General features: G+C 45.6%; 1 protein-coding gene across 5 annotated transcripts in view; it reads right to left on the minus strand.

Annotated features, from left to right (window-relative positions):
* MAPKBP1 (mitogen-activated protein kinase binding protein 1) overlaps window positions 1–20,027 on the minus strand; it is a 101,932-nt gene extending 81,905 nt beyond the window's left edge. For 2 of the 5 annotated variants that reach the window (XM_071427327.1, XM_071427328.1), the window contains exons 1-2: window positions 19,738–20,027; window positions 18,597–18,935 (exon numbers count right to left, since the gene is read on the minus strand). In XM_071427327.1, the coding sequence (XP_071283428.1) occupies window positions 18,597–18,713 (117 nt within the window). In that variant the 5' untranslated portion in view covers window positions 18,714–18,935; window positions 19,738–20,027. Of the gene's footprint in view, window positions 1–18,596; window positions 18,941–19,474; window positions 19,678–19,737 lie in introns of those variants that run through there. The other 3 variants (XM_071427324.1, XM_071427325.1, XM_071427326.1) reach the window with 3 other exon arrangements.
* Between the last annotated feature and the right edge of the window lie 5,798 nt (window positions 20,028–25,825).

A 25,825-nucleotide genomic window follows, 5' to 3' on the forward strand; every position in this document is an offset into this window, starting at 1 on the left:
CTTACCAACTCCAGCCAAAGGCAAGACAAGCAGCAGTTTCTCCTCCTTCTACCATTCAGTCATGATTCTCACTGTAAAAGCAACACCAGCTCAGACTTGCATGAAATTGGCCAAACTTTCAGAAAATCTGAGCTTCAGAGATACAAGTGTGGTGAAGGGACAGGGAAAAGTGTGTGTAAATTGTCCACCATTGTCAGTGTTGTCATGATGCTATTGTGACTTTGATATGGGAAATTCTTTTTTGTTGGTATAAGCAAAGCTTGTGAAGACTGTACAATGAATGCATGAAATGAATGCAAAAAGAAAAAGTGACATCAAACAGGCTACAGGTATTCCTGGTACATAAAGAGTCAATCCTGATTTGTTCCAGACTAAGCATCTGCACATGGAGTCAATCGGACCAGCTCCACAGGCAGTTAAGCCCCATTGAACACAACAGAGACACCTTTGTGTGGGCAGGCTTCAAAGAAACCCTTCCTTGAGCTCTTGGGACCTGGAATTCTGCAGGGTCACTCCTTCACAAGAACCAGATTTTTCCACTTTGCAAATGTGCATTACTTTTTCATAAGGAAAGAGAGCAGACAAGACACCAGACTTTACATAGGGTATGCTTTTGCCCTCCTATATATGCAATTTGTCCAGTGATTTTTTTTTTCTTTGTAGTAGAAGATGAAGCCAATTCACCTTCCCCTGCATCAAGAACTACCTATACAAGTTTTAGGTACAAATGCAAACTTGCAACACTGGAGATCAGTGGAAGCAACTTCTGACTTTCTGGCACGGGGCCCGGAATATAAGCAAGGAAAGTGCTTCAGTGAGAAGAAGTAGCAAAAAAAAAACCCAAACCAATACAGCTCCCTCGGGCAGAGTTTCAGTTACTCATATAAGGGTTTGAAATCAAGCAGGAACAAACGGTTCTCTCAGCATAAGGGTCACTGTTCATCATCATTAATCATCACTTCCCAGATAGGAAAGGCTCCTTCCCCTCTGTTTTGCCCAGGCTTTAGCACTCACAAAAAGCAAGAGACAAGAAAAAGAGCCAAATAGGAATGTGGGCACAGGCTGGCAAGGTTGCTCCCTCTGTGGCTCTGTTGAAGGCCCTCCTCTTGGTCCCAGCCCTGAGCTGAGCCTGCTCCTAAATGCAAACAGGCAACAGTTAAAGTCCACAGCTTCTCGGGCACACGCTCCAAGGAAACCGTGGCAGCACCACATAATTCTTGACTCTGAAGCAAACACAGGGGCCATAACACAGCACTGCTAACACTGATACCGCCATGGCAAGGACTCCCTCCTAAATCACCTCCTGCTGAACTCTATAAACAACACATACATTCAAGCTAAACTTGGACACAGGGAAGAAAGAGAGGGAGCAGAACGTCTTCCCCACAGTCAACCCTGCTGAGGGGAGCCACAGAAGGAGAGCCACAACTCAGCACTTCAAGAAAAGCATCATGTTACAATCTCCTTCCCCTTAATTTCTTCTCTGGGGCTTATTTTTGGTATAAACGGATCTGTGAACTGTTTGACAAGGCTTGGGGGGGAACTTAGGGTTCGTCTTGAGTCCAAGAGTAGAAACACACAGAGCTACACAGGATGAAGAAAAGCATTTTGATCAGCCTGCCTGAGGCAACACACATAATTTGTTTGTAATTTCTTTATTCACCCATGACCCCATGCCAAATCAATTAATTTTCATCCTTCACCAGTGATTTACACAGCCATTCTGCCCTAAAAGTCTTCAACTACCATATCTCATCCCTACCTTACCCACCTCACATTGTCATAAAAGCAACTATGCCTTCTAGAGAAGAGCATAACTGTAGGAAGTCTTAAAGAGACTGTAAGTAGTGTCTTAAAGAGACTCTGTATGTAAAAGCCCCACTTTCATGCCCATATTCCCTCCACAGAGCAGGTATCTCAGAGCTCACCTCTCCTGTCACCTGAAGGATCTCACCTGTAACTCCTGAACCGCTCCAGGATAAGACACCTTGTCCTCCCATGCATGCATCTCCCTAAGATTTCAGTGATGTTATGGGGGAAAGCACATACTTGCATCCTCAGGGAATGAGAAAATGGTTTTGTTGTAAGCTGATTTAAATTATGTTAAAAAATTACATATCAACAATTTAAAAGATGCTAAGATGGGAATAAATACAACGGGAAGGACAGAGTAAGAGCAAAGCATTTATATACAGACAACATCCCTATGGAAAGAGGCAGGAGGTAAAGAGATTAGTATTCCATCTCTCCCTAAACATTGTCTGAACTATTTATTATTAGTTTTACAGTACTTTCAAGAAGTCCGAACAAACACAAAGCCCTCCTGTACTCACAGCAGGCAGCAACATGTACTCTCACACAGCTGGCAATCTACAACCAAGTATAAGAGGACTAGGTGGCAATACCACACAAACACTGAGGTTAAATGTCTTAAACATGCAACAAATTAGCAACAGAACTGGGAATAATCTTACTCCCTCACAAATTTCAGCAGCTATCTACTGCATAGATCACGCGGCACCACTCCTGTACTTCTCTCCTGCTTGAAGCCAAGGACAGTATTTTTAAAGAAAGCTTAAAAATTAATCAAAAGAAAGCATAAGAGAATCCTCTCTTTTGCTCAAGCCAACCAGTATGTACAGGAGGAGACATTCAAGCTTCCTGCCTGCCCTCTGCCAAGACTCACTGCCTAGCACTAGGCAATCCCTTCCTGCACTCTTCCCTGCCCTCTGCCCCAAAGAATAAGCTTCTTACAGAATAGACTTTACCAGCATGTTGCCCTTTGTGAGTCCTGGAATTAAGAAGCTCTTCACATCTGTCCATCAACATGCATATTGAGCACCCAAGAGATTTGTCCTGTCAGCCAGAAAGGAGACCACATCCCTCAGGGGAATTGATACAGAGGAACGTGGGCCAAAGATTGAGAAAGCAAACTGAAGAGAACAGCACAACCACTGACTTCCACCATCTCCTCAACAACCCTGCTGCCACTTCCCCCCTCCTGTTCCAGTACAGAGGAAAGCCCTTCACCTGTAACACGGTATCCCTGATGTCCCTGTCACATGCCCATGCTGCTCAGTCACCAGCACAGACAACTCCAGCAAACTCATATGTGCTCACCCAGGTACACACCACTGAGCCATCCTTCTGCTGCAAAGATGCAAAGTGGTGCTTCAGGAGAAGCAATCATCATCCAACAGTCACAGCAGATGCAGAATTCAATTTACTCTTTTCCAAACAGTTCAATTTTCTTACAAGTTTTATGACATAGACCCAGCATCCCAAAGACCTGAATGCTCTTCCTCTAAGACAGCAGCAAGAAACACCATCGATCCCCACACTTTTGCGTGCACACACACACACAGATGAAATCACAACTAAATAAACCACAGAGAGACAAAAGGTTATGAAGGTAACTACAAAGCAATCCTAAACAAACTTATTAAGTCATTCATTCAACTTGCTTTCATTCTTCACTTACTCTGCCCCTAAATCATTTCTTCCTGTGATTTTCCCCAAGGACCTTTTCAGTTTATTTTCCTGAAGTCTGTAAACGAGGGGTACAGTAGTCCAAGATAAGATGACATATTTGAGTAGCTGTTAAAGTGACTTAACAGAAAAAAAAAAAAAAAAAAAAGCCATCTAAGTCCCTTAAAACCCTAAAAGAGGGAGTAGCTCAGGAAAAGAAGTCTCCTCTAACTTGCATTTAGGTTCAGGAACATGGATAACTAGTAGAATTACCAAATGTGAGAACTGAGGAAGTAACACCATACTCAGAGGAAACAATTTTTATCCACATACTTTAAAAACTCTTGGTTTTGTTACCATGTGGTTTCTGTCACATTTCAAGAAAGCAAACCTTTGCAACAAACACCATTTCTTTACTGTTCTTGTTCAGAAATTCAGAAAGCCCTAGATCCAGGGCACAACCAACTCTTGTCGCTTCAACACTTGACAAACTACTGCTGCTTTTACATTCTTAGTTCTTAGCAAAAATTGCTGTTGTAAAAAGTAGAAAGCAAAAGTAGAGATTATGGAACTCCAGTCTTCCATAATTAGGAGGGGGGCAACCCTCCTAATTTCCTGGTAAATAGCTTTAGACACATTCACCTACTTAGAAGCATTTAGCAGAGTCTGTCTGGATAAGAAATAACTTTGAGTGACACATGTAGTTCAGAAATACCTGAACTAAGTACATTTCTGCAGTTTAAACAAGGGAGATAATAATCAGGCAAACACTTGAAGAGCAAAGCAGCACAAGAGAGAACATCCCTATTGACTGACATTTGTGCTGGACCACCATGCTAACCCTGGTCAAACTGTATTTTTCTCTGGTAAAAAGAGAGCTGTAAAGCTGCTATGCAGCTTGTGTCCACTCCCTGCTGTAGTGCACTGGCAGAGAGGTAGTGGGCAACTGCTAGATACAAGATTTGCTGTCACCCCTGCACCAGAACTGGCTCCTGCATGAATCCAGGCTGCAATTCCCATCACCGACCAGAGAAGAGGTGTTGGATGAAATAGAGCCAATGGCCTGTCAGAGCTGAATGAATGCAGCTGATGATTTGCACTCTTAAACAAAAATGCAGAAAGAAATGACTGCAGAATTGTTTGTTGGAGTACTGAAACCCAAAAACATTCCCACACGTACACTGTCTTGTCTCTCTTCTAAGTATATTAGTCTGTTTAAGGAAAGATCTGCAAACGTGTCTGCAGGTTGATACCTGCAATAGAGCACTCAGGAGACAATACTGTGTTACTGTCTCTGCTTAAAAATTAGCCAAAGACAAAAGAAGTATTTAGAGTTCAAAGATGGAATTAATATCATCCACAAGCAAAGACGAAAACTGGCTGCTCAGTGCTTATCAGTACTTTCTGCTATTTCTATAGAGGTCATTTCCTACATTTCCTTTAAGTGAGATACAAATCTATTAGTGACAGAAAGGACCACAAAAACTGGCACAATCTGCCACAGCAGCCAAGCTGACTGAGGAAATACTTGCACTAAACAATCTCAACAAAGAACCAGAAAGCTACTTTTAAATTGCAAGAGTTATGTTCACAAGTGCTGCCTGGGAGAAGTCCTACACATAGTCCGCATGGTTCAAAAGATGATAGCAGCACCCCGATGCACCCGTGAAACCCCAGATGATGCCACTCCAAAATACTGCTCCCTACCACGTGTGACATCATGATGATCAAAGTAGCTCCACAAGTACCCACAGTACCTGTCTGACAGTTTGAGAGGAAAAAGTCCAACAGTTCAAGCAAACTCAGCAACAGTTCTGGAGTCAGAAAAAACTACAATTGTCACAGACCAAACTCTGTGGTGTTGGGCCACCAGGTTGTTGAAACTGAGCCCTGGGATTTCTGACAGATGTTTCACCACAAGAGAAAAGAGCCAAGCAATCTTCAAGCAGGAAGCCAATGCTCCAGACCCAAGCACTTATGCTCTTCCCTGAAGGCATGCCATATGGCATTTTGTTGTTGCTTTCAGCCACCTTCCACAGCCTTTTCCACTGGAGATAGAGTATCTGGAAAGTCTTCTTGAATCAGCTGTAAGGAAGGGAAGCCCTGGGTCTACCACTTTCTTCTATTTATACCAACAACATTATTGCACCAGTTCAAACATATTTTAAATATAGCTCTGTGGCTTATTTCCAGGCAGAAGTAACTCAATGCTGGTGTACATATGTTTAGACCACAGCAATTGGAAACAATGTCCCATAAACTCTGTTAACTGCTGATCCACTGTAACCAGAACAGGCTCTACAACTGCAGAAATACAAACCATGATAGGAAAAAAAAATTAGATGTTATCCACCCAGAAGCTAAATAAGCCAGCTGCCACCTGCACAGCACTGACAGACCTCCACTGTAGCCTCAACAGATTAATAGCTGTAAGTTAACAGCCAGCTCTTGTCACATCAAGATACAGTGTCTGACTGCCAAGACACCACATGGAGGTGACATGGGTGTGGGCCAGCGTAAGGGCAGACATGCAATACACAGAGCATCTGCCAGTATCCACTTGCATTTTGTAAACTTAAGAGTGGACAAACAGAAGATAGTTAGATGTGCACAGCTCTATTTGTAAACCCTCTACTGAAAATGCCAGCAGTGCTACTATATTTTGATGAATCTGACTTGAATCCAGTACCCATAAGCTCACACACTGAAAAGAAACAAGAATGACAAGGGGCAGGAGCCCTGGCCCAACACCTGAAGGCTGTTTACCTCAGCACTGGTTGCAGGGGTCTCAATGACACTTAGACAAGGAAGACACTTGCTAGAAAGCTAATAGGTGACTGATGCCAGTGCTGAGCCTAGGCTTCGACATGACCTCAGGTGAGCCAAGCTGCAAACAGCAGCCCACATGCAAAAAAAGCAAGAGGTGATAATTAGCATGCCTTTCACCAGACTGTCCCTCTCACAGGCTTCAAATACAGCTCTGTCAGTCTTCCCAACACACATAAAAACAATCACATTTCATCACGTTATTCTCTGCAGTAGCTAAATACTGGGAGGGTGGACAGGGGGGACAGATACGTGATTTACATGTTCTTAAAAAAAACTTGCCTTTCTTTTGCCTGAACCCAATGGGACTAAGCTTTAAAGAGGAGAAAAGCATAATCAACACTTCACAAGTATCTAAAAAGGCACAGCACTTTTGGTTATGGGAAGTGGAAAAGTTAATGACCACCATCTCAAGCCTCTGGAAAGACAGGCATCTCTTCTCCTGGGGTATAAATAACCTAGCTTTATCCTGCATAAACCTGTTCGTAACTTTAGGGATGGAACTGCCCTTCCTGAACATGCCAGGTTAGCATCTTGCTTAGATCAGAGGAGGCTCTGTCACTCTGTCAGAGAGCTTCTAGATGGGGAGAAAAAGGGAAACCAATTTCAGGGGGGAAATAAAAATGGAATTTCTCTGGTCAACTGCTTATTTGGAAGATGTGAAACAGGGAAAGAGAAACAGTCTCTATTCCATGTTTCACAGGACTGGTAAGCAACACATTCAGGAAATATGGATTATTGGACAAAGTGCAGCTGAGCTGGTCAAAACATGATGAAGACAACTGCATGATATACATATAAGGCATGCACACAGATACAGTTATGTGCATTAAATGAATCATCCCACAGAGACTCTGATCTTGCAATCAGCCACAGAGACACTTAACTTTACATCCATTGGGTAAAATGAACCACTCACGCTCATACTACCTCACCACACAAAGTTAAGCACATGCTGAAGCACCCACAGGAATGGTGCCAGAGTTTGCATTCAGTTTTCTTCTAAACCTTTCAAGGTCATCACAACTCTAGAAACACTACAAAGAGTTGTGTAAGACTGTGTACATTACAGCTGCAACATAATACCGCTGTCACTTTATAAGCAGGGGAAAAGATCAGGCTGTAAGTTACAGTACTAACAGGCACACTAAGAAAAGTAACGTACACTGAACCAAAACAGAGTATGGTCTTCGTATTAAACACACACACACAGAAAAATAGAAACACAATCATACCATCATCCAACCAGGCCTCAGCATTTCAGTACACTCTACAAGGCAAAACCCTGCTTGGCAGCTCTTTACAGTACTTTCCTTTCTGGGGATCTGAGAAAAGCATCCAAATGAAATTGCGGTATAGAGTGGGAGAGCAGGACATGGGACAAAACACAGGCAGCAGACCTGGAAGTAAATTCTTCTTCCAGAGAGATGGCTGCAATGCACAGGCAGCATTCCCTTTGCTGTCCAGAGACAAGACCCTCTCCCCAGCAAGGGAAACCACCCACTTTGACATTCTATGATGGATTTTGTTTCTAAGCCCTTCTTTCTGTCCTAACTGCTTCTGCAGCTACAGAGATCACTGATGATTTATAGTTCTGCCATCTCTTCTGTATGAGAGCTCCTCAACTCAACTAATCCCAAATGCTACACAAGTATGTTTCAGGCCCCCAACTCCCCTCCCCACAATCCAGGGCAGGAATACCAACCCATCTCTGTCTGGACAGTTATAGTACTCTGCACAGCCTCCTCCTCTCCTCAGCCAGGGCTGCCGGCTAAGGAGGGCCGGGTTGCTCTTCCCAGTACAACAGGCCCTAAGTGCCAGAAAAAACTAGGAGCAGAAAGAAAGAGATTATTTTGCTTGCCAACAAACCTTTAGGCAGTAGGTGATGAGTGTTCCCAATTGTTTTAAACCGCTGGAAAATACTGACAGCAAAACTAAATGCCTTATTGCAACAAGCACTCTTCTTTTCCCAGGGAAACATCACATGAATGTCCACAGCAAGCAGTATTTCTCAACCCCTGGTAACCTCAGAGGTCCCCAGGTGCCCTGTAAAACACTTCTCTTTCACCAAAGAGGCAGATTTTTCCAAACGAATGAGACAATTCAGTTTCCCTGGCAGAAATGCAAAGCCAGAAGCTGCCCAGTGCACCATATCCCCTACCATGGAGGGCAATGTTACTACATACAGCAACCTGGTGGCCTTTCCCAGCCTTGATGGTCAGCCTAGAACTTTGGTCACCAGAGTTACACCATGAAGGTTCAGGCACTGTCTGGAACAACACAGACTCTGAGCATATTATAGAGGGTTATTATATTATAGACTGGGAGCTTGGCTGTCTCCTTTTCCCAAACATATGTTTAAACTAAGCTTTGCAGGCTTACCAAGGGCCACAGGCCCCAGGCAGTGCAGGGCCCTCCCCAGGCACCAGATACCCACAGAGCCATAGGCAGGGTCAGAGTGCCCCTTCCCAAGCACACCACAGCATGTCCACAGACACAGGAGGCTGCAGCACCTGAAAGAAGCCAGGACAGAAGCCATGAAACTGCCAGCAGGCAGGCAGACCAGGCCATGCAGTTGTGGCCTGGGTGCTGCATGGCCCACTGGCTCTCACCCCAGCTCCAGCAGGCCGTGTAGAAATTCATTAATCAGCCCCCTGGCCATTTTATGAACAGCTGTGTTTACACACTGACACTCCTGGGCAGAGATGTTCATTCCAAGGGCCTGGAGCAGCTTCGACACACAGCAGAGATAGTCCAGGCACTGCACCTTCTCCCCCAACACCACACTCATTTTTCCATTGATGGCTCCATCAGAAAAGTATTTTTTGCAGGTCTCAGACATAAAAAAGCTTATTTGCAGCTTGCTACACAAAATGGGCTGAGAACTTCACAAAGCAAGTGTCCATAACCCACTCACCACAACAGTGATGCAGGAGACCTGTTCTCTCAGAAGTTACAGCCAAAGCAGGCAGTGGCAAGGAAGCTGAAGGAAGCTGCCTCTCACCCAGAGCACCTCACCCTCATCCTCCCCCAGCACCAGTTATTCACGCTGCTGATTGCGTGTTAATACATCTCAACAGCTTAGCTCGGCAAGCCTGCAGAGACAGGCAGCACAAACCACAGATTATCAGGGAGGAAGATTATCTTCCTGGTGCAGAGGACAGTAGAATCCCAATTCCAGCCTCAAAAGCTGCTCAGGCTTCTAGAAACAGCTACGTTCATTGAGGCCTACCACAGACTCAGAAATATTTTTTCATGCATTTCATTAAGAGTGCTTTCTGTCATCTTGTATCCATTGCACTCAACCACCACTCCCATAGCAGAGTTTGGGGCACACACTGGGCAAACACTCTCCAGCCAGCCCTCATAGTCTGGAAAGGTACACAGAACCATATCTAAAGCCTATCTGGCCATGATTCAGTCCAAGAAAACTAGATGAGTTGGGACAAGATGGGCTTAAGCAAAAAAAGCAGATCCCAAATTTGTCAGTTCCAGTTTACAGTCAGCAATGCTTTTGGACCCAGCTGCTCAAGAAGGATGACACCCCCAAAGCAGGTTTGAAACAACTGTGCTCAGAACCACTATATCTAGTTCAACACTGGGAGAAAGCCAAACACAAGGAGTTATGCAGCTGTTTTAAAGCCCCGGACGCTGGGACACTTTGCACAAAGTGGAAAAGTATCCCTGTCTGTTTTACACTGAGGGAAAGAAGAGGCTCAAAGACAGTCTGAAGAGCAGAGCACAGAACCCAAAAACTTTAACTTCATTTTAAAAGAAAATTACAGAGCTCTATTTCAAGGTTCACTCTACCTTTATATAATTCAGCAGCAAAGAAACACTGGTTAAGAGCATGAAAAACATCAGTCTTAGCCCACACAAAGCTCTTGAAGAAAAGACTAGTATTGATGAAACATAACTGGCAGCAAGAAGTCCTTCCACTGATACAGCCTGTTTCTCTGTGGGACAGGATCATTCAACAGACTCTTTTGATACTGTGTTACCATAAAGACAGCTTGGTTTTGGATCTCAGCTTGCTAATTCTTTCTAGCACAGGCAAGTGCTTAACCAAGGACACCCTGACACTCATGCCCCCTCAAGATACCTCTGAATCCATCCCTATCCCCTCATGGTTCCAGTCACACCATGGCTGTGGCCAAAGCACAGAGGACAGCGAGTTCTGAACACCAAGACCTGCCACCAAATAAGTAGGCAGGTCTTGCAGACACTTCTTTCACCCTCAGTCTTATTCTATGTTTCAGCAGCATCTCCAGCATCTAGATTGCATTAGGGACTGTGCAACAAGCTCAGGCTCCTTTGGTGCAAAGACTGGCCTGAGCAATGGTGCTTTTTTTTTTTTGGTAAATGAAAGCATCCCTAGTACAAACAAGACTTCAAAGGCAAGCAGCCCCTTATGTGCTACTCAAAGGTGAGCAGCCAATTCCAAAGCCCTTGGGAGACCTCAAAGGCTACCGCTCTGAGCACAGGAGAGGTAGCTAACACTTCAATACTGGCACTTCAAACAGCTGCCCCGTGCTGGGCCTGTCTGTCAATAGGGAAGGGTTTCTGCAGAGGCAGAACTGCTTTTCACAGTGCCTACTTGGGAGAAAAAACAGGAGCAGAAAGCTTTACAACTCTATATCCTTGAATCCATGGGCACTGCCTTTTAGTTGTTTTCTCCTTTCAGAAACTCCTTGATCTACCTGCTCTCAAGACATTTGTTTAATGTTATGACTCTCTACTATGACGTAACCTCAGATAATCTACCTTTTTCCTGAGAAAAGCGTCTCTCAAGTCCACGATGGGGGAAATTTCAGACTAATTGTGCAAAGTGTCAGGAAGATAAAGAAATTAAAGAAGCATCACTGTAAGGAAGCAATGGCATTGTTAAAATTTCATTGGGTAAGAAATCTCATATTAGATGTTATATCACATTAGCTATCTTGACCAACTGTGAATTTTAATACTGTATTTGGGAGAACAAGCAGGTCTGACTTTTATTGCTATTGACTTGGAAACTCTGAATACACCAGCAGTTCATAGTCCTCTACAGTACTATTTTCAATCAGTTTCCTCACAGTAACTAACAACAGTACTGGTCTCCTGGGACACTAGCAAATTTACAAGGCTTACTGGGGTTTCCACAGCTCTAATTCTTATGGTGTTTAATCTGCTTGAGCTTGTTGGAAAGTCATCATCACCAGAGCTACTAAAATCGTTAGTGACAATAGGACCAAGTCAGCATCTACAACAGCACAGTTTGTGGACTTTTAAGCAAATAATCTTAAATGCACACAAGTCCCCCTCACATGGGAGAGATGAGAAACATCCTTGGTAATCTCCAAGAGGTTGGGCTTTGTGACTAAGGCTAGGACTTGGCCTTAGAGGATCAAGACTCAGTTTCTAGGTGTGCCTCAGACTTCCTGTGGGAGTTTGGAACCACATCTGTATAGAAAAAGCATGTCCCATTCCTTACATCCCTTTAGTTTTTTAAACCTGAAGCTCCTCTGGTCTGGGTTTACTTTATCCCATCAGTCCAGTGCTCATCAAAGCAAGGTTGAGAGATGGGATGCTCCTGCAGTTTATGGTCATACAAATACTAGCAACGAGTCACATTTGCATTGATAATTTTGAATACAGATCACACAGCACAGCTGATTACAACAGCTGCAGGCCTCAGTTGCATTTTCCTTGCACAACACACAAACATGCTCAGGGCAAGGATAAGCAGCCCTGTGGCGAAGGGAAATAGTAGGAGGGTTTTCCAAATTGCAGTAGCCACCCTTTGGTGGGTAGAACCTCAGCAGAGCCTGCAGGGTTTTGGGCACAGGGACCAGCCCACATCTGGAGCTGGGAACCAGAGCAGCAAGCATGCTGCAACCCTGCTGTGCACATACCAGAGCCCTCAGAAACTTCCAGCTATGCAGAGGCAGGTCTGTGAGGCACAAACACAAGCCTGAAGTAACTGAAACTGGGCTTGGTGATAGTTAATTATTCAGTCCTTAGCTGGGATCACTCAGCACTAATGTCAGGGCTAAGCACTGTTTGAGTGCCATGTAAGCACCATTCCTGGCACAGAACATCAAAACCTTTGAAAAAAGCCAAAGAGTAGCTAGTATATGTTGTTTGCTTTCACTTACAAAGAAAATTGTACCAAGGCTAATCAAGCAACTTCTCCCCAGGACCTGATCAACAGGAAACAAAATATCTACTTCAATTTTCCAGGCCATCAAAATGCTGACCACCACTTTCTCAGCCAAAAATGGAGGTGGTGCCCTGTAGTTACTTTCCACTAGACACAGAGGACAGTAAAATAATATACAAGTCATTTCACAGGTGCTTACAGATCACCGATGATGGAAAATCAAATATTGGCCCAGCCTGGTCTGACTCCTAATCAACACTTCAATTGCTCTGCCCTTCTGAAACACATGAGGTGATACACCACAGGGAGAGCTAAGCATGCAGCTACTGAAACAGATGGTACACTCTGAAGGAGGTCTCTTTCCACTGTGTCTGAGGATGCCTTTCTCCACCAGCCCCCTCAGCACCACAGTGAACAACAGCTCTGACTAGCAAGCAGCAAATGTACCACCTGCAACATCTCTGAACAGCCCTGATCTCTGCCATCTTACTATCCTAGCCAGGTCTTTGGCAAACACTACACTACACGCTTCACAGCCCATGGACAAAAGGGGGGATTCTGTGCACAGCTCACCCAGCACAGCAGGGACAGCAGTGTGAAACCTGCCTATGAGCCTCCCCAGCCAGGTTAGCCAAGTCCCGTGTGCCCTCTCAGAGGGCCCAGCTCATCTGAAGGAGGTGAAGAACAACATTCAAGGCAGGACCACAGCAGCTCTGAAAGGTTATACAGGTAAGCAGTCTATGACCATCCACAGGAAGCAAGAACTATTAAAACCTCTGAGGCAGATGACCTGGTTTGTGTTATTCATGCTGACTTCACCCCAGCACCTCATCATGCTCCTCCTGCCATGGAGACGTTTTCCTGCTGTCTTTCACAGTCAAGACAGCATGTGACTTAGGGGTGGCTAGAAGAATGGATCTTGCCAGCAATCTTGCTTCAAGACTGGCAAAAAGTATCACAGTGTTTTATGCATACAACTGCAGGCTACAAGACCAAATATGTTGAATTCTTTTTTATCCATTATACTTCAAGACCCAAAGTCAACTGGCACTGTAGTTCACCAGCAGAAAAACTCTGGCTTTGATATGCTCTATAAGTCACATTTAACACTCATGTTTATACCATGGGAGCTAGCCAGATCACCCTGTATTTTCAGGACAAGGCATCTCATTCACAGATTGAAGACTGGAACAAGAAAATGCTGTGTGTTAAACTATTCACAAACAAAGAGGCACCCTGAGCACCACATATCCAAGGGTAGAATAGGGAGGACCAGAGCAGGGAACCAAGCAGGGAAGCATTCAACCCCTGAGCTATGACACTCTCACCTGTTCCACAGACTCTATCTACAGATACATAAACATGCAACTGAAATGCAGGTCTGGCTATGGAGAACCCAACCAGCCTTTGTCCTGTGCTTTAAGGGACAAATAAGCCTGACCAGAGACAGACATGAAATCCCTTCTATGTCTGAACAGCAGGCCCTAAACTGTTGAAGCAATTGGCTGCATTTAGACTGAGCAGTGCAGAGCTGTGAGAGAGATCCCCAGCTACCACCTGGGGTCAAGCAATATTCATGGATGCTGAAGCAGAACAGGCACAGTAGCAGACATCCAGATCAAGGTTACAGGCATTCCCTCAGCTGTGCCCCTGGCTGCACTGGTCCCAGAGAGGGGCTGAGCACTGCTCAGACTGCAGTGGAATGAAAAGCATGAATGGGGCAATACTGCACTGACTAGCTCCTCAAAAGCGCCATCATTTTGTAGAAGACCCTTCCAAATCCTGCCAAAAGAAAAACAGACAGGCTGCTCCCTGCCTCACCCTCACAGTCAGGCTGCTCAGCCCTGCATTCAGCTCCCTGGGAACCCAGCAGGTTCTGCTGCTGCAGGACCAAGTTCCCAAAGACTTACAAAGAATCCCACTCTGCAGCAAGCCTTAGCTGCACCTGAAGTGATTTAATAAGAGGTGATGATTTTTGGTGCATTTATATCAGTGAACTAAACTTGTCTGGTTTCTGGTTCTGTTACAGTTCAGGTTCAGCAATTCTCAGCTGATCCAGACCACCAGCAGTGGTCTGACACAATTCATGCTGGAAGCCACTATATTTGCAAACAAAAAGGAGTGTGTGCTGAAGGCAGGAAGCTACAGTCAGGCCAGAAACATGACTCCAATCTCCTGTGTCCAGGACAGCCTGTGGTCCCTGCTGAGATGTCAGGGGATTAAGAAGCTGGAGAACTCTGTTGGGAATGATAAGACATGAGGGGTCTGAAGCTTCCATGGATTTGCTTTCCTCTTAAATCCGTGCAAGCTCACTGGCAGGACACAGAAGTACACAGAAGTACTTGTTTCTACTGGCTGGCAGTAAGAACAGACCATGCCTCACCAAAGGAGGACAGGAAACCCTGTCCCACTAGGAGCAACTTAGTCAGGGCTCATTTTCAGAACTAAAACTCTCAATAAGTTTTTGCAGAGCCATCCAGTCCAACTCAGCATCATGGGGCAGGAACAGGCACTCCAGCTGCACATGTTTGCATGCCACTTGGAGAGGGGAGAGACCACAACACAACAGCTCTCTGCTGGATGACTTCCTGCTGAGGAATTCAGGTTTTAGTCAAAGCACTCTTTTAAACAGACAACTTGAAATATTTCTGGCTTAGAAAAAACAGCAGAGATCAAAGAAAACAGCAGCAAATTCCAAATGTGTTTCTTTGATTCACTGGCTTCCTGTTTCAGGGAAAGCCTGTAGCAGGTTTTGTAGCAATTTGTTTCTACATTGACATTCGCAATCTGATTTGACTAAGGATACCTGCACACACCATCCCCCCTGAAACAGGCACTGCTACATGGCACTGCTACATCAGTTAAAAAGAGGTTCATATTTACAAGTGTAGAGCTCAACAATACAAACAACCCCTGAAGGAACTGTACTTGCTTAGGTACATTACTTCTGTGAACAGGGTACTACAGCAACTAGGACATTTTAACAATGGGAGATGGGTCAGGCCTGAGCTTTCCCTCTGTCCTGATGGTGCTGCTCTGCAGGGTGATTCAAAGGCACTTAGTGCCCAGCTTTTAACCCCGTGTCTCTACTGGAATCACAAGCACGGTGACCAGATGCACGGCTGGATTTCTGGCAGGGCTAGTAATCCTCTAGAAACTGAATGCAGGCCAATCAACTTATCTGAGGAAATTTTAGCTTCCAACCGCCACACCAATACATTACAAATCCCAACAGTCAACAAGCCTTAGACTTAAGTCACAGTACTCTAGGTCTATATTGGTTCAACACGAAAATTTGAGATCTGGAGAGCACAGCAAAAGTGGATTCAAGCCATGAACATGAGAAGACACACACAAAAAAAGGAGAAGTCTAACCACAAAACTAGTCAGGCAGCAACAAAAATCAGGTCTCCCACTAAACAAAAGCTATTTTCAAAAAGCAGTAACAAAACCAAACACTATATCCCATTTGTCAACAAGCTTTACTTAGAGCTCCCATTCGGCCCTCCCTTTTCCTTTTTTTAAAAGTCCATCATTATCTATTGGCTCCCTAGTTTTACTTCTGTAGAGAACTCCTGGAGCTCTACAGTAAAACCATGCATTAATTACAGCAAGAAATTAGTCCTAGTCAAAGTCACAAAACAAGTTCTCTCTTGTACAGATCCCAAGTAACACACTGCATGTCCTGCACAGCCATCATGCAAAATATCTCTCCTTACCCACACTCCCCCTTCCACAGCAATGCACAAACAGGTCTCTGCAGAGCCAGCCTCCCACAGACTGCCCACGGCCAGCCCAGCAGTACACGGCTGCTTCACTGAAAGGAGGCAATTTCACAGGCCTTCTCTTCAGCATGACAAACTGCCCGAGGGGTCTGGCCCTAACCACTAGACAGCCTGGCAAGCCTCCCACACCCAAAGGGTTCTTTAGGAAAGAGCTGGGACACTTCCCACTGGAGGGGAAAAAACCCAAACCACCACAGTTCATGGAAGTTTAAGTAGTGCCACCGAGGGTGCTTGTCCACCTTAAATCGAGCACGAGGTTTCAATAAAACGTTGAGGCACTCAAAGGGCTGTTGAGGGCTGGGTCTTCACCTACATCTGCATATGCAAAGCACAATATCATCTTCCAGGCTTTAATTTAGGGCAACAGTCCATCCAGCTCCATCCTATGTAACCAAGCAGCGTCCAGCTGTGATTACCAACTTCACTGGCCCTTCCACCTGACCAGTTTCATACAGCTCTTGGAGCAGTTATTTCTCATAAAGTCCAAGAGACAAAGATGCCTCAAAGACTCCTTCCTGCAGGTCAGAAAAGATCCTTCAGGAATGATGTGTATGATGGTCACCGTTAGTCCCAGGGGTTTTTACACACACCAAATAGCAGACTGAAAGCTGTTTCTGCTATTTTAGAAAAACAGAACTGCTTCTCACCTTGGAAAGCAGAGGAGCACACATGTAGCAGAGGGAGTGTCTCCATAGATACCCAACACCTGTAAGATCTTTGATAAAGGGCCCACTCCCTTTCACCTTGGCTCCTCCAGCTGGCCCACTGATGGCAGACCCTAACTCATCTGAGCTAATTCAGAGCAGATCACTTCAGGAAACCAACACCTGCACCTAACTCCTCATAATGCCAAACTGATTCTGCCAGCCAAACCCATTCTACCAGCAAACTCCCCATCAGTTCCTTTGCACCTCACTGATTAACGGCTCTCACTAATAAGATTGACAAAATCCAACCCTGAAACCCAAATTTGATGGTGCAGAATGGATCCATGATATCCCTCCCCAGGGGTTCAGACAGCCCTGGCTGCACACTGGGAGAGAGCATGAAGGATAAAATGGAGCTCTCCCAAAAGGCACATGTAAGGAAAGCAAAATGAAACATGTACCACAGAATACCCAGGGTATATAGCAGCAGGTCCCAGCCCTGAAAAGAAGTGTGCAGACCACAGAGCCAAAATCAAATGCCCACCATATGTGAGAGTACAAGTGGCTTTTGTCTCTTCCAGTAGAAGTCACTGCAGAGTACAGACCAACAAACACTAACAAAGCACATTTCACCAGCAGTCCACAGGCTGCATGAAATGTACATACATGCACATGCACACACTGAGGTCAAGCACAAGCACCAAGGACTTTCCCCTAGACAACTTTGAGGAAGCCAGGCAGGTTTTTCTCTTGCTTGGCAAGAGAAGAATACTGTGTTCCTTGATATTAAAGATCCATCTAAGGGAAACTCTGACCTGAACCAGAGTTCTGAGAACAGGATGTCATGCTGAGGAAAGACCATTTTTAGGTATAGTGTCATTTATTTCCCCTGAAATTTTAGGTACGCTCTTCGCTTCAAGAGAGAAATTTTGAAACATTACTGTTTTGTAATGACAGAGACCAATGGGACAGAACAAGGTGCCCTGACTCAGAGGTACCTGCTGTCAGCACAAGGCAATGCCACCCAGCTCTTGCACTCCCTGAAGCCAGGCTTAAGTCATCCTCTCCTCATGACACCAGTCAATTCCCAGTCAGTGAGTGCCTGTCAGGAATTCTCCAAAACACCAAGAAGAATGGCGGATTTTAAGAACCAATTATACCCAACAGAAGATAACCCCAAGGAAAGGAGGTCTGAGGCACACAGAGAAAAGCAAATCCCAGTCTGTAGAAAACAGATGCTATCTGAACAGATACCTCCAAGACATGTTTCACATCTTTCATATCATCCTTCCCTTCCCCACATGCTCACAGAACTCTCCTTTGCAGGGTGAGAGCAATTGCTACACACAAGAGGTGTTTCTGGATCCTCAGCTCCCAGTAATGCAGATTAGCAGCTGGTAACATGGAGGAAGAGGCAGCACTGCATTCCTCCTGTCAGTCATCTGTAATAACTCCACACACCACCGTGTGGGAAATCCCAAAAGCTTTCTGATACAGACTGGGTTTATATCACACAAGCAAAAAGAATACTTCAAAAGAGGGGCACAAGCTTCAGGAAGGATCTGCAGCAGAGCAAAGATCCCAACTAAAAGACACACCAGTCACAGATCAGTTAGTTCCTCTGCACCACTCTACAGCTATACCAAGTCTCCCAAAGCAGCATCACCAGTACAGATGGAAAGTTATGCAACAAAGTTAAAGCACGCTGCTGCACCACACAGCACTCACCTTGCTTCCTATATCTTCTCGCTTGTTCCCAGGCTTGCTTCTCCTCAGCTTAATGGAAGGGGAGCGAAGGAGATTTTTGATCCGACTCGTTATCGTAGACCCTTCGACTGACATCATCTCCAGGTGCCACGGAGGTGTTCACCCCACACACAGGCTGTGCCTGGGGAATGAGCCCAGGTTTGAGGCACAAACACCGATGTGTTCAGCTTGGTTCCCACGCATTCACATATCTCTCGGCAATTCTGCTCGGGAACTCCACTCCTGTTACACTGCAAAGCTATTCACAGAGGCTGGCAGACTTTCCTTTTGCAGATTCCAGAGGACCAAATCAACAGCAATCTAAACTGAAAGATTCACCGTGAGGCAATATGATATTCACAGTAAATTGAATTCTAGCCTCATTCTTTGCAAGAAATACGAAGCAAGCACTTACAGGGATGAAGGCAGCATTACTATTTTCAGAGGTTTCCACACAAATTATCATCCATTTAGTATCAATTAACACATCTACACCAATTCCCAAATCCAAAATTTAGATTTTGCACTTCAATATCATCTTATGACAAAGACAAATATTCTCCCCCTTGCTTTAGCTCCTTACATGTCCATTCCACCTTATGCTTCACAGCTTGGAAAGCACAATGCTGTACTTGACTATTAAACAGCGATTCGCAGAAAAACCTCGAGAATACACACGGGGGAGTTTTTAACTCTCACAAATCTATCTCTGCTTTAAGTCCACACAATTACATAGTGTGTGATATCAGATAATAAAGGCATTCGATGTTTCCACGTCCCCCCACCCCTATTTATAAAGTGAACCAAGGAGGCACTATAGCTGCTGCCAAGGATTACAGACCCCCGGCCAACACCTTCACCTTTCCCGAAGTAGCCGGTGGTGGCCGGAGGAAAGAGGGATGCAGTCAGAGCCTGCAGTGAATTATCCTCCCGGCTTCTGTGCAAAATGGGGGCGGGGGGAAGAAAAAGAGAGACAGAGAGAAGGGGAGACAGAAGCGCGAAGAGAGAAACGTCCAAGCCAACACAGCCAGCAGCCTCCTCCCTGCGGCGGCAGCACTGCGGGTGAGTGGCCGCGCCTCCTCCCGCCGCCCCAGCGCGCCCCGCCGCGTAGAACGTCTCCTACCTGGCGCCCAGGAACGGCGATCCCGGCACCCGCGGTGCCCCGCAGCGCCTGCCCATGCAGCCGGCCTGCCCCGAGGAGGGGCCGCGGCGCGGGCCGCCCCCGCGGGCGGGGCGGGGGCCGTCCCCTGGGCGGTAGCGGCAGGGAGGGGGCGGCAGCGAGGGGGCGCCTCCGCAGTGCCAGGTGCGGGCCAGGCGCCGGGGCCAGGCCGGGACTCGCCCGCCGAGCCCGCCAGCGCAGGGGCGCGCCGCCCGTTCGCCCGCCCCGGCCCCGGCCCCGGCCCCGGCCCCGGCCCGGCCGCGGTACGGCGGCCCGCGCGGGCCAAACCGCGTCCCCGGGGCGGCGGAGGAAGACGGGCGGCGCTGGCGGAGGGATCGCGGCGCGGCGGCCGTGCCCGGGCTCTGTGGGGGGAGCCTGTGTTGGGCCGTGCCCGGAGAGGCCGCCGACGCTGGTCAAGCTCAGTCGCGTTCTAATGGGGATCCGAGGGCGCGTCTCCCACGCAAGGGCCAAGCGAGACCCGGGGTCAAAGGCACGTTCGAGGCCCGTCCTACCGTGCCCGCCGCCCCTCAGGACCCATGGCTGCGCCCTCCGCCTCCACCGTGCCCTGTCACCTTTTCACCCTGTCCATCTTTTCCTGGTTGAACCTGTTACTGTAGTGTCTCCGGCAGAAATGGAGCACGGGTTAGCTTAACATCCAAACTTAATATGGTAGTTCCCAAAAATAACCAAACTACGCTTGCCAACAACAGCTAAGCAAATACGGAACATCCCTTGAACAACGACACCAAAAATCTGGAAAATTGGCCCATACATAATACAAGAGGTAGGACAACAGCAGATGTCATGTAACCCATCTTGGTCTCTCAAACGGGTTGAATTGTTGGTGTGAGTTAGTGTGTCTGCAATTCAACTGCACTGCCTGCCAACCCTGTGACTGTAGTTGTTCCTTTCGAACAAAAGCATTTACAAATTTTGTGTGCTTCCTTCCCCTTCAGAGCGGGTCAGCACACCATGCCTGGGGTGTTGCTCTCACAGGGGGTGTCACAGTGACCTGACTGCCCCACACACCTGCCTGGCCATTCCTGGCTGGTCACCACATCCTGCCTGTGCCACAACAGGAGCCTCCTGGGAAAGGGTTCCGTGAGACCCTGTCACACTGCTGCCCTGGGGTGGGAGAAGGGACAGAGAATCTCACCTTATGCCCCCATAGTGTGGGACAGCTGACACTTCACATTTGGTGTGTGGATCTTTTACCGGGGCTACGATGTTCACAGAGGTGGTGTGGAGGCTGCTGGCAAAGGCACACCCATAAGCAGCTGAGCTGGGTATTCCTGGATGACCATGGGAGCCCACAACTACACAATGGCATGGCAGGGCCCCACTGCATACGTTCCCAACTATGAGGAAGTCCTGGAATTCCTTCTCCCCTCAGCTCTTCAAAGTTTTTGTCAGGAGTCTGGCAGCCCACTGGCACATCAAGACACCCCATGGAGTCTAAAATTTGGACACTTGTGTGCTAGCTCCTAGTAGGTGAGGGCCTAGAAGCAAATACACAATACAGGTCAGGCCAGCAAGAGGGTTTTGCCCTGGAGCTGTCTAATACCCGTTCCCCAAGGAAGAGTTCAGGAGCCACTATGCTAATTCCTTTGCTTCCCAAGTGGCAAGGGAGACAGCTGCCCTACCATGCCATGGCAGCTACTAACCACATGAGAGGAGGTGAGGAGGCAGATCTCAGAAGCCAACAAGCCTGAATTGCTGTCAGAGGGCATACATTTAGGATGCAGCTCTCTGTCTTTCAGCCCAAAGACATTGCATATATCAGCACTGGTCACACCACAGCCCTAAAGGGGGGAAGGAAACCAGCCTTTCATAGCATGGGGAAGTCCTGCTAGCTCCCTCTTCCTTAACATGCCCTGCCATTTACTGCATTTGTCCCACATCCTTGGAGTATCTTTCTGGCTCCCTGTTGCCTACTGTGGGTGACCTGCTCCCTTTCTTTCGTGACTGTCTCGTCTTCAGTGACTAACTCAAACCCAGACTATTCATAGCAATTGGAGATGATCTTTCCAAAAATACAGGCCATGAATATTTGCTGAAGTTCAGGCAGAGATTTACAATGACAAATGATCCACATGAGCTATGGTCTTCCCCATGATGGCCAGCACACTGCCAGCATCACAGCTTGTGACTCTGTGAACCTGCACCACCGGAATTTCAGGAAAAGTTTGTTTGCATTCCAGGTGGGATTCTGAGCAGGCACAAGGGCTTGCAGGGCTAGGATCTTAAGGTTTATCTGGTCAGAAACCTGCATAAATTGATGAAAACACCCATAGGGCATACTTCTAATCTATCAGTAACTTGCAGGAAGTGAATTTAAAATGTCAGTGTCTAATCTCTGATAGCTTTTGTTTTGATACATGTGCCAGAGAGAAATCCATGCTTGTTGCTGTGTCAAAATGTCATAAGGTTCTGGGAGCTATGGCTTTTCGAAAGATATCAAATTTTGTGGAATTTACAACAAAATTTCAAGAGTTGGTAACATTGCAATTGTTTTTAAAATGAAAGTAATTGATGTCCATGGAGCTGAGTGTATATATAGAATCATGAAATCATATGGGTGTCTTAGCTTTCAGCCCCAGACATAGTCCGCAACTGAAAGGTGGCACATAAGAAAAGGATTCTTTTAGAAAACATGAATGTTGTCCATTCCTACCAAACTTCTTGTCCTATTGCTCAATAACAGTGTCTTTATGCTAAGGGTGAGGAGAAACTCATGAAGGAAACCAGGCCTGCTGTTGCAGCAAAAATAAAATCCCTCTTCTAGGAAGATTTACACATATGGTTAGCTTAATCCAGGCTATCAGTTCTAGTGAGTGGAACTACTCACAGTGGATATGGAGTTCAAAAAGGGCACCAGCCTGTACAGGACTGGGACCTGGCACTGCACAGGAAAAAAAAATGTAGTCAATAGTTCTTAAATTTCTGCTGTTCAACACTAAAACATCAGAGTCATCACATTTGGGAGAAGTGAGTACATTTGAGAAAGAGCTGAGGGATGGCTTTGAAAACAAGGGACAGCTGAGATGTATGCTTGGGAGACACTGTTTAAATGCAAGTAGAATTGTTCCTCTTTTGTTGGAAGCTGAGCACAGCATAATGTGATTTGTGATTACAATTCTTTGTGTCTGTGAAGTGACTGAAGAGACAGGCTAACTCTGAAACATCACTGGACTTCTAAATTCACTGAAAGGAACTGGGACAGGGAACGGATGTTTCAGATTTTCAGACTAAAGCATACTACCTTTCTACTTATTTTTGAAGCACATGAAATGTCGCAGTTTCTTCAGTTTGTCCTAAGGGGAAAGATCTTGCCAGTGGTTTTTAAAGAAACTTTTTCTATAGTTTCACTAATAAAAACACTTGCTCTTTTTTGCTTTGAGCTCAATAACACAAAAGGGAAACAGGCAGGAAACACCAGTTTCCTCTAGGTATTGCAGTACAAGTACAGTCTCACCACACACCTGTTTCATTGTTAGACATAGACAATTTTCCAATTGTAGTATCAAATTTATGAAAGATTATGAAAGTGAAAAACCCTTGCACTGACTCTACAACCACCGGAGCTTTAGCTGGAGTGAAACCAGAGCAGATGATACTGTCCTGAATGGCTTCTGTTCTCCTAGACCTATCCTCCAAGAAATACCAACCCACTTGAAATGGAGAAACTGCTTTTCATCCAGTGGCATGGCTAGAAGCAATTGGTAAACCTGCTGCTCCATGACAAGCTTCCTGATGTTGTTCTTGCTCGTGGCGTCCAAAATAAGCTTTCCTATGGCAGCAGTCAAGCTGGTAATCTGCTGGCCAGCCATTGTGTTGAAGCTCATTAAAGGTGTGTGTGTGGCTTGTGCTGGGCAAGTGCTTCACTCTGTGCTCACTCACCCCAGAGCTTGCTGCTGTTTCTATTGTTAAAGTGCCATTATTGCCTCCTCACTATTGCCACAGATTACCTTTATTTCTGAACAAGGCTTGTGTTTTTACAGTATGTTCCTGTAGGGCCCATCTCCATAGGGCAGTGCCTTGACTGAGATCAGTTAGTGATAACCAAAAGCAACAGGACTTTCAGCTTCACTCTAGAGTCATGAATTCTTCCTTGACAGAAAGGATAATGTACCATGAATAAATTATGTCATTTATCTTTGACGTTTCCAGCATTTGCTCTTGAATTATGTGTTCTCAAAGAAGTCTTTCTGAGAGATGCCTTAATTAATGAAAGAACAGATGCCTCAACAAATTAAATGCCATATTTTTAAGCACTAGGTAATGAAGTATCTGAAAAGTTTTTTCTCTGTTGCAGAAATCGTCCGTGCTTTTCTAAGAAATAGCATTTTGCAATAGTTCTGAAATCCTGTAGGGCTCCAAGCAAAAGGAAAAAAATTTGGAAGTGATTTTTTTTTAAAAGTTACTTTCCTAGTTAAGAATATGGTGATAAAATAAGAGCACATAAAAAGAAGACACAAAGCAACAGAGCAGAAGTGCTAAATGAGCCTTCTCAGTTTGATATCTAACCTTTCCTTGAACATGTTCTCCTTAAAAAGCTCTTCTCACTACCTGTGGCCAGGCAGGGAGCATGGGCTGAGTCTCCAGACCGCCGTGCTGACATGCTGAGAGCAGATGTAGTCCCATGACTGGATACACTAAGTGCTTTCCAAACTCTCTGTGTGATGGTGCTCTGTGCCTCTGAAACCCTGATGTACTGATACCATGTCACAGTCAAGCCCCTGAGTGGTAGCTTGCTCATCTTGGGGTTTTGCCATTTTAAATTTGTTTTCTTTGTCAGAGAAACAGATCTGAGAAAGGATTTCATTTTTTCAGACACCAGTGTGGTGGAGCTGACCTGCTCTCTCGTACTAGAGGGAGCTCCAAACTGGAAGCTGTGGCAGCCAGCATGAGCAATTGAGGCCAGATGAGTGACCAGGTGAGTTAGTCAGGGAGCAGCATCACACTCATGTGGATTCATAGCTCCCACACAGCTTAGAGGATGGGTTGATCACCTTCACGTGTGCCTGCAGAAATAGTGGGGACAGACATTTTTCTCCATGCCCTCACTGCTATGTTCCTGAGCAGCTTTCAGGCCAAGTGAAGAGCAGAGAACATATTTTTCCTTCAAGCTTTAAACTCTGTGTAAGAAAAGCATTTGGTCTCCTGTAAGAACTGCCTACCCTCCAACCTCCAAAGAACCATAGTGCTGCTTTCCAGATAGGATAATGACTGTCATTTCAGCCTCACAGGATGTTGATTCAGCAGGGTTATTATGTCTTTTTCCTCATGTTGACTTCTTGCTACAGCAGTGAACAGCAGACACTCAGATGTGAAGAGAGGGTGGAGGAGCAAAGATAAACAGCTTTGGTCTAGTCCAGAATAAAAATAACATATATGTACAATATATGAGAAACTACACAGGTAGAGTATAACAGAAGAAAAGCAGCTACCAGGCAGTATACAGAGGGCATTTCATGTTTAACTTTTCTCCAACCATGAAAATAACTGTACACTTATTAATAATTTCATTATTAACCTCTTAATTAAATATGAATTTGCCCTGGCAAAAGGCACCAAGAGTTCTTTTCTGGACATGCAGAGGTCTCCAAAGCTCAATATACACTGGGTCAGGTGATGAAAACCAAGCAGAGTTAGTTGGTTTTGTTGCCTTGTTTGCTGGCAGTGAGCTTTGTCCCTTCCTCTCTCTCATTTATTGACACAGCTACAAGGGATAAGCAGAATGAGTTTCTAGAAATTGTTTCCAACCATAGCTTAGGCCTTTTTATCGGGCTCCTGATACCTGACTTGAAATGTTTAGAATCCAGCCAGCAGTTACACGGGATCTTTTCTTCATGTGTTCCCATTGAAAAGTCATGTAGACATCTATGGTTCATAATGCATCCAGGGAGAATATGCTTATATCATAGATCCCAGCTGTGCTTTAAAAAAAGAAAAATATACATGCATGAATGCCATTCAGCTGGTTGCTAGGAAATTGTGCTGATAAAGTGAGACCATGGGGAATACGAACAAAATGTGTAGTATAGAAAGT

This window comes from Agelaius tricolor, unplaced genomic scaffold (genome assembly GCF_023055355.1).
Source record: "Agelaius tricolor isolate 1412-34295 unplaced genomic scaffold, bAgeTri1.0.p SCAF_5, whole genome shotgun sequence".
Classification (NCBI taxonomy): Eukaryota; Metazoa; Chordata; class Aves; order Passeriformes; family Icteridae; genus Agelaius; species Agelaius tricolor.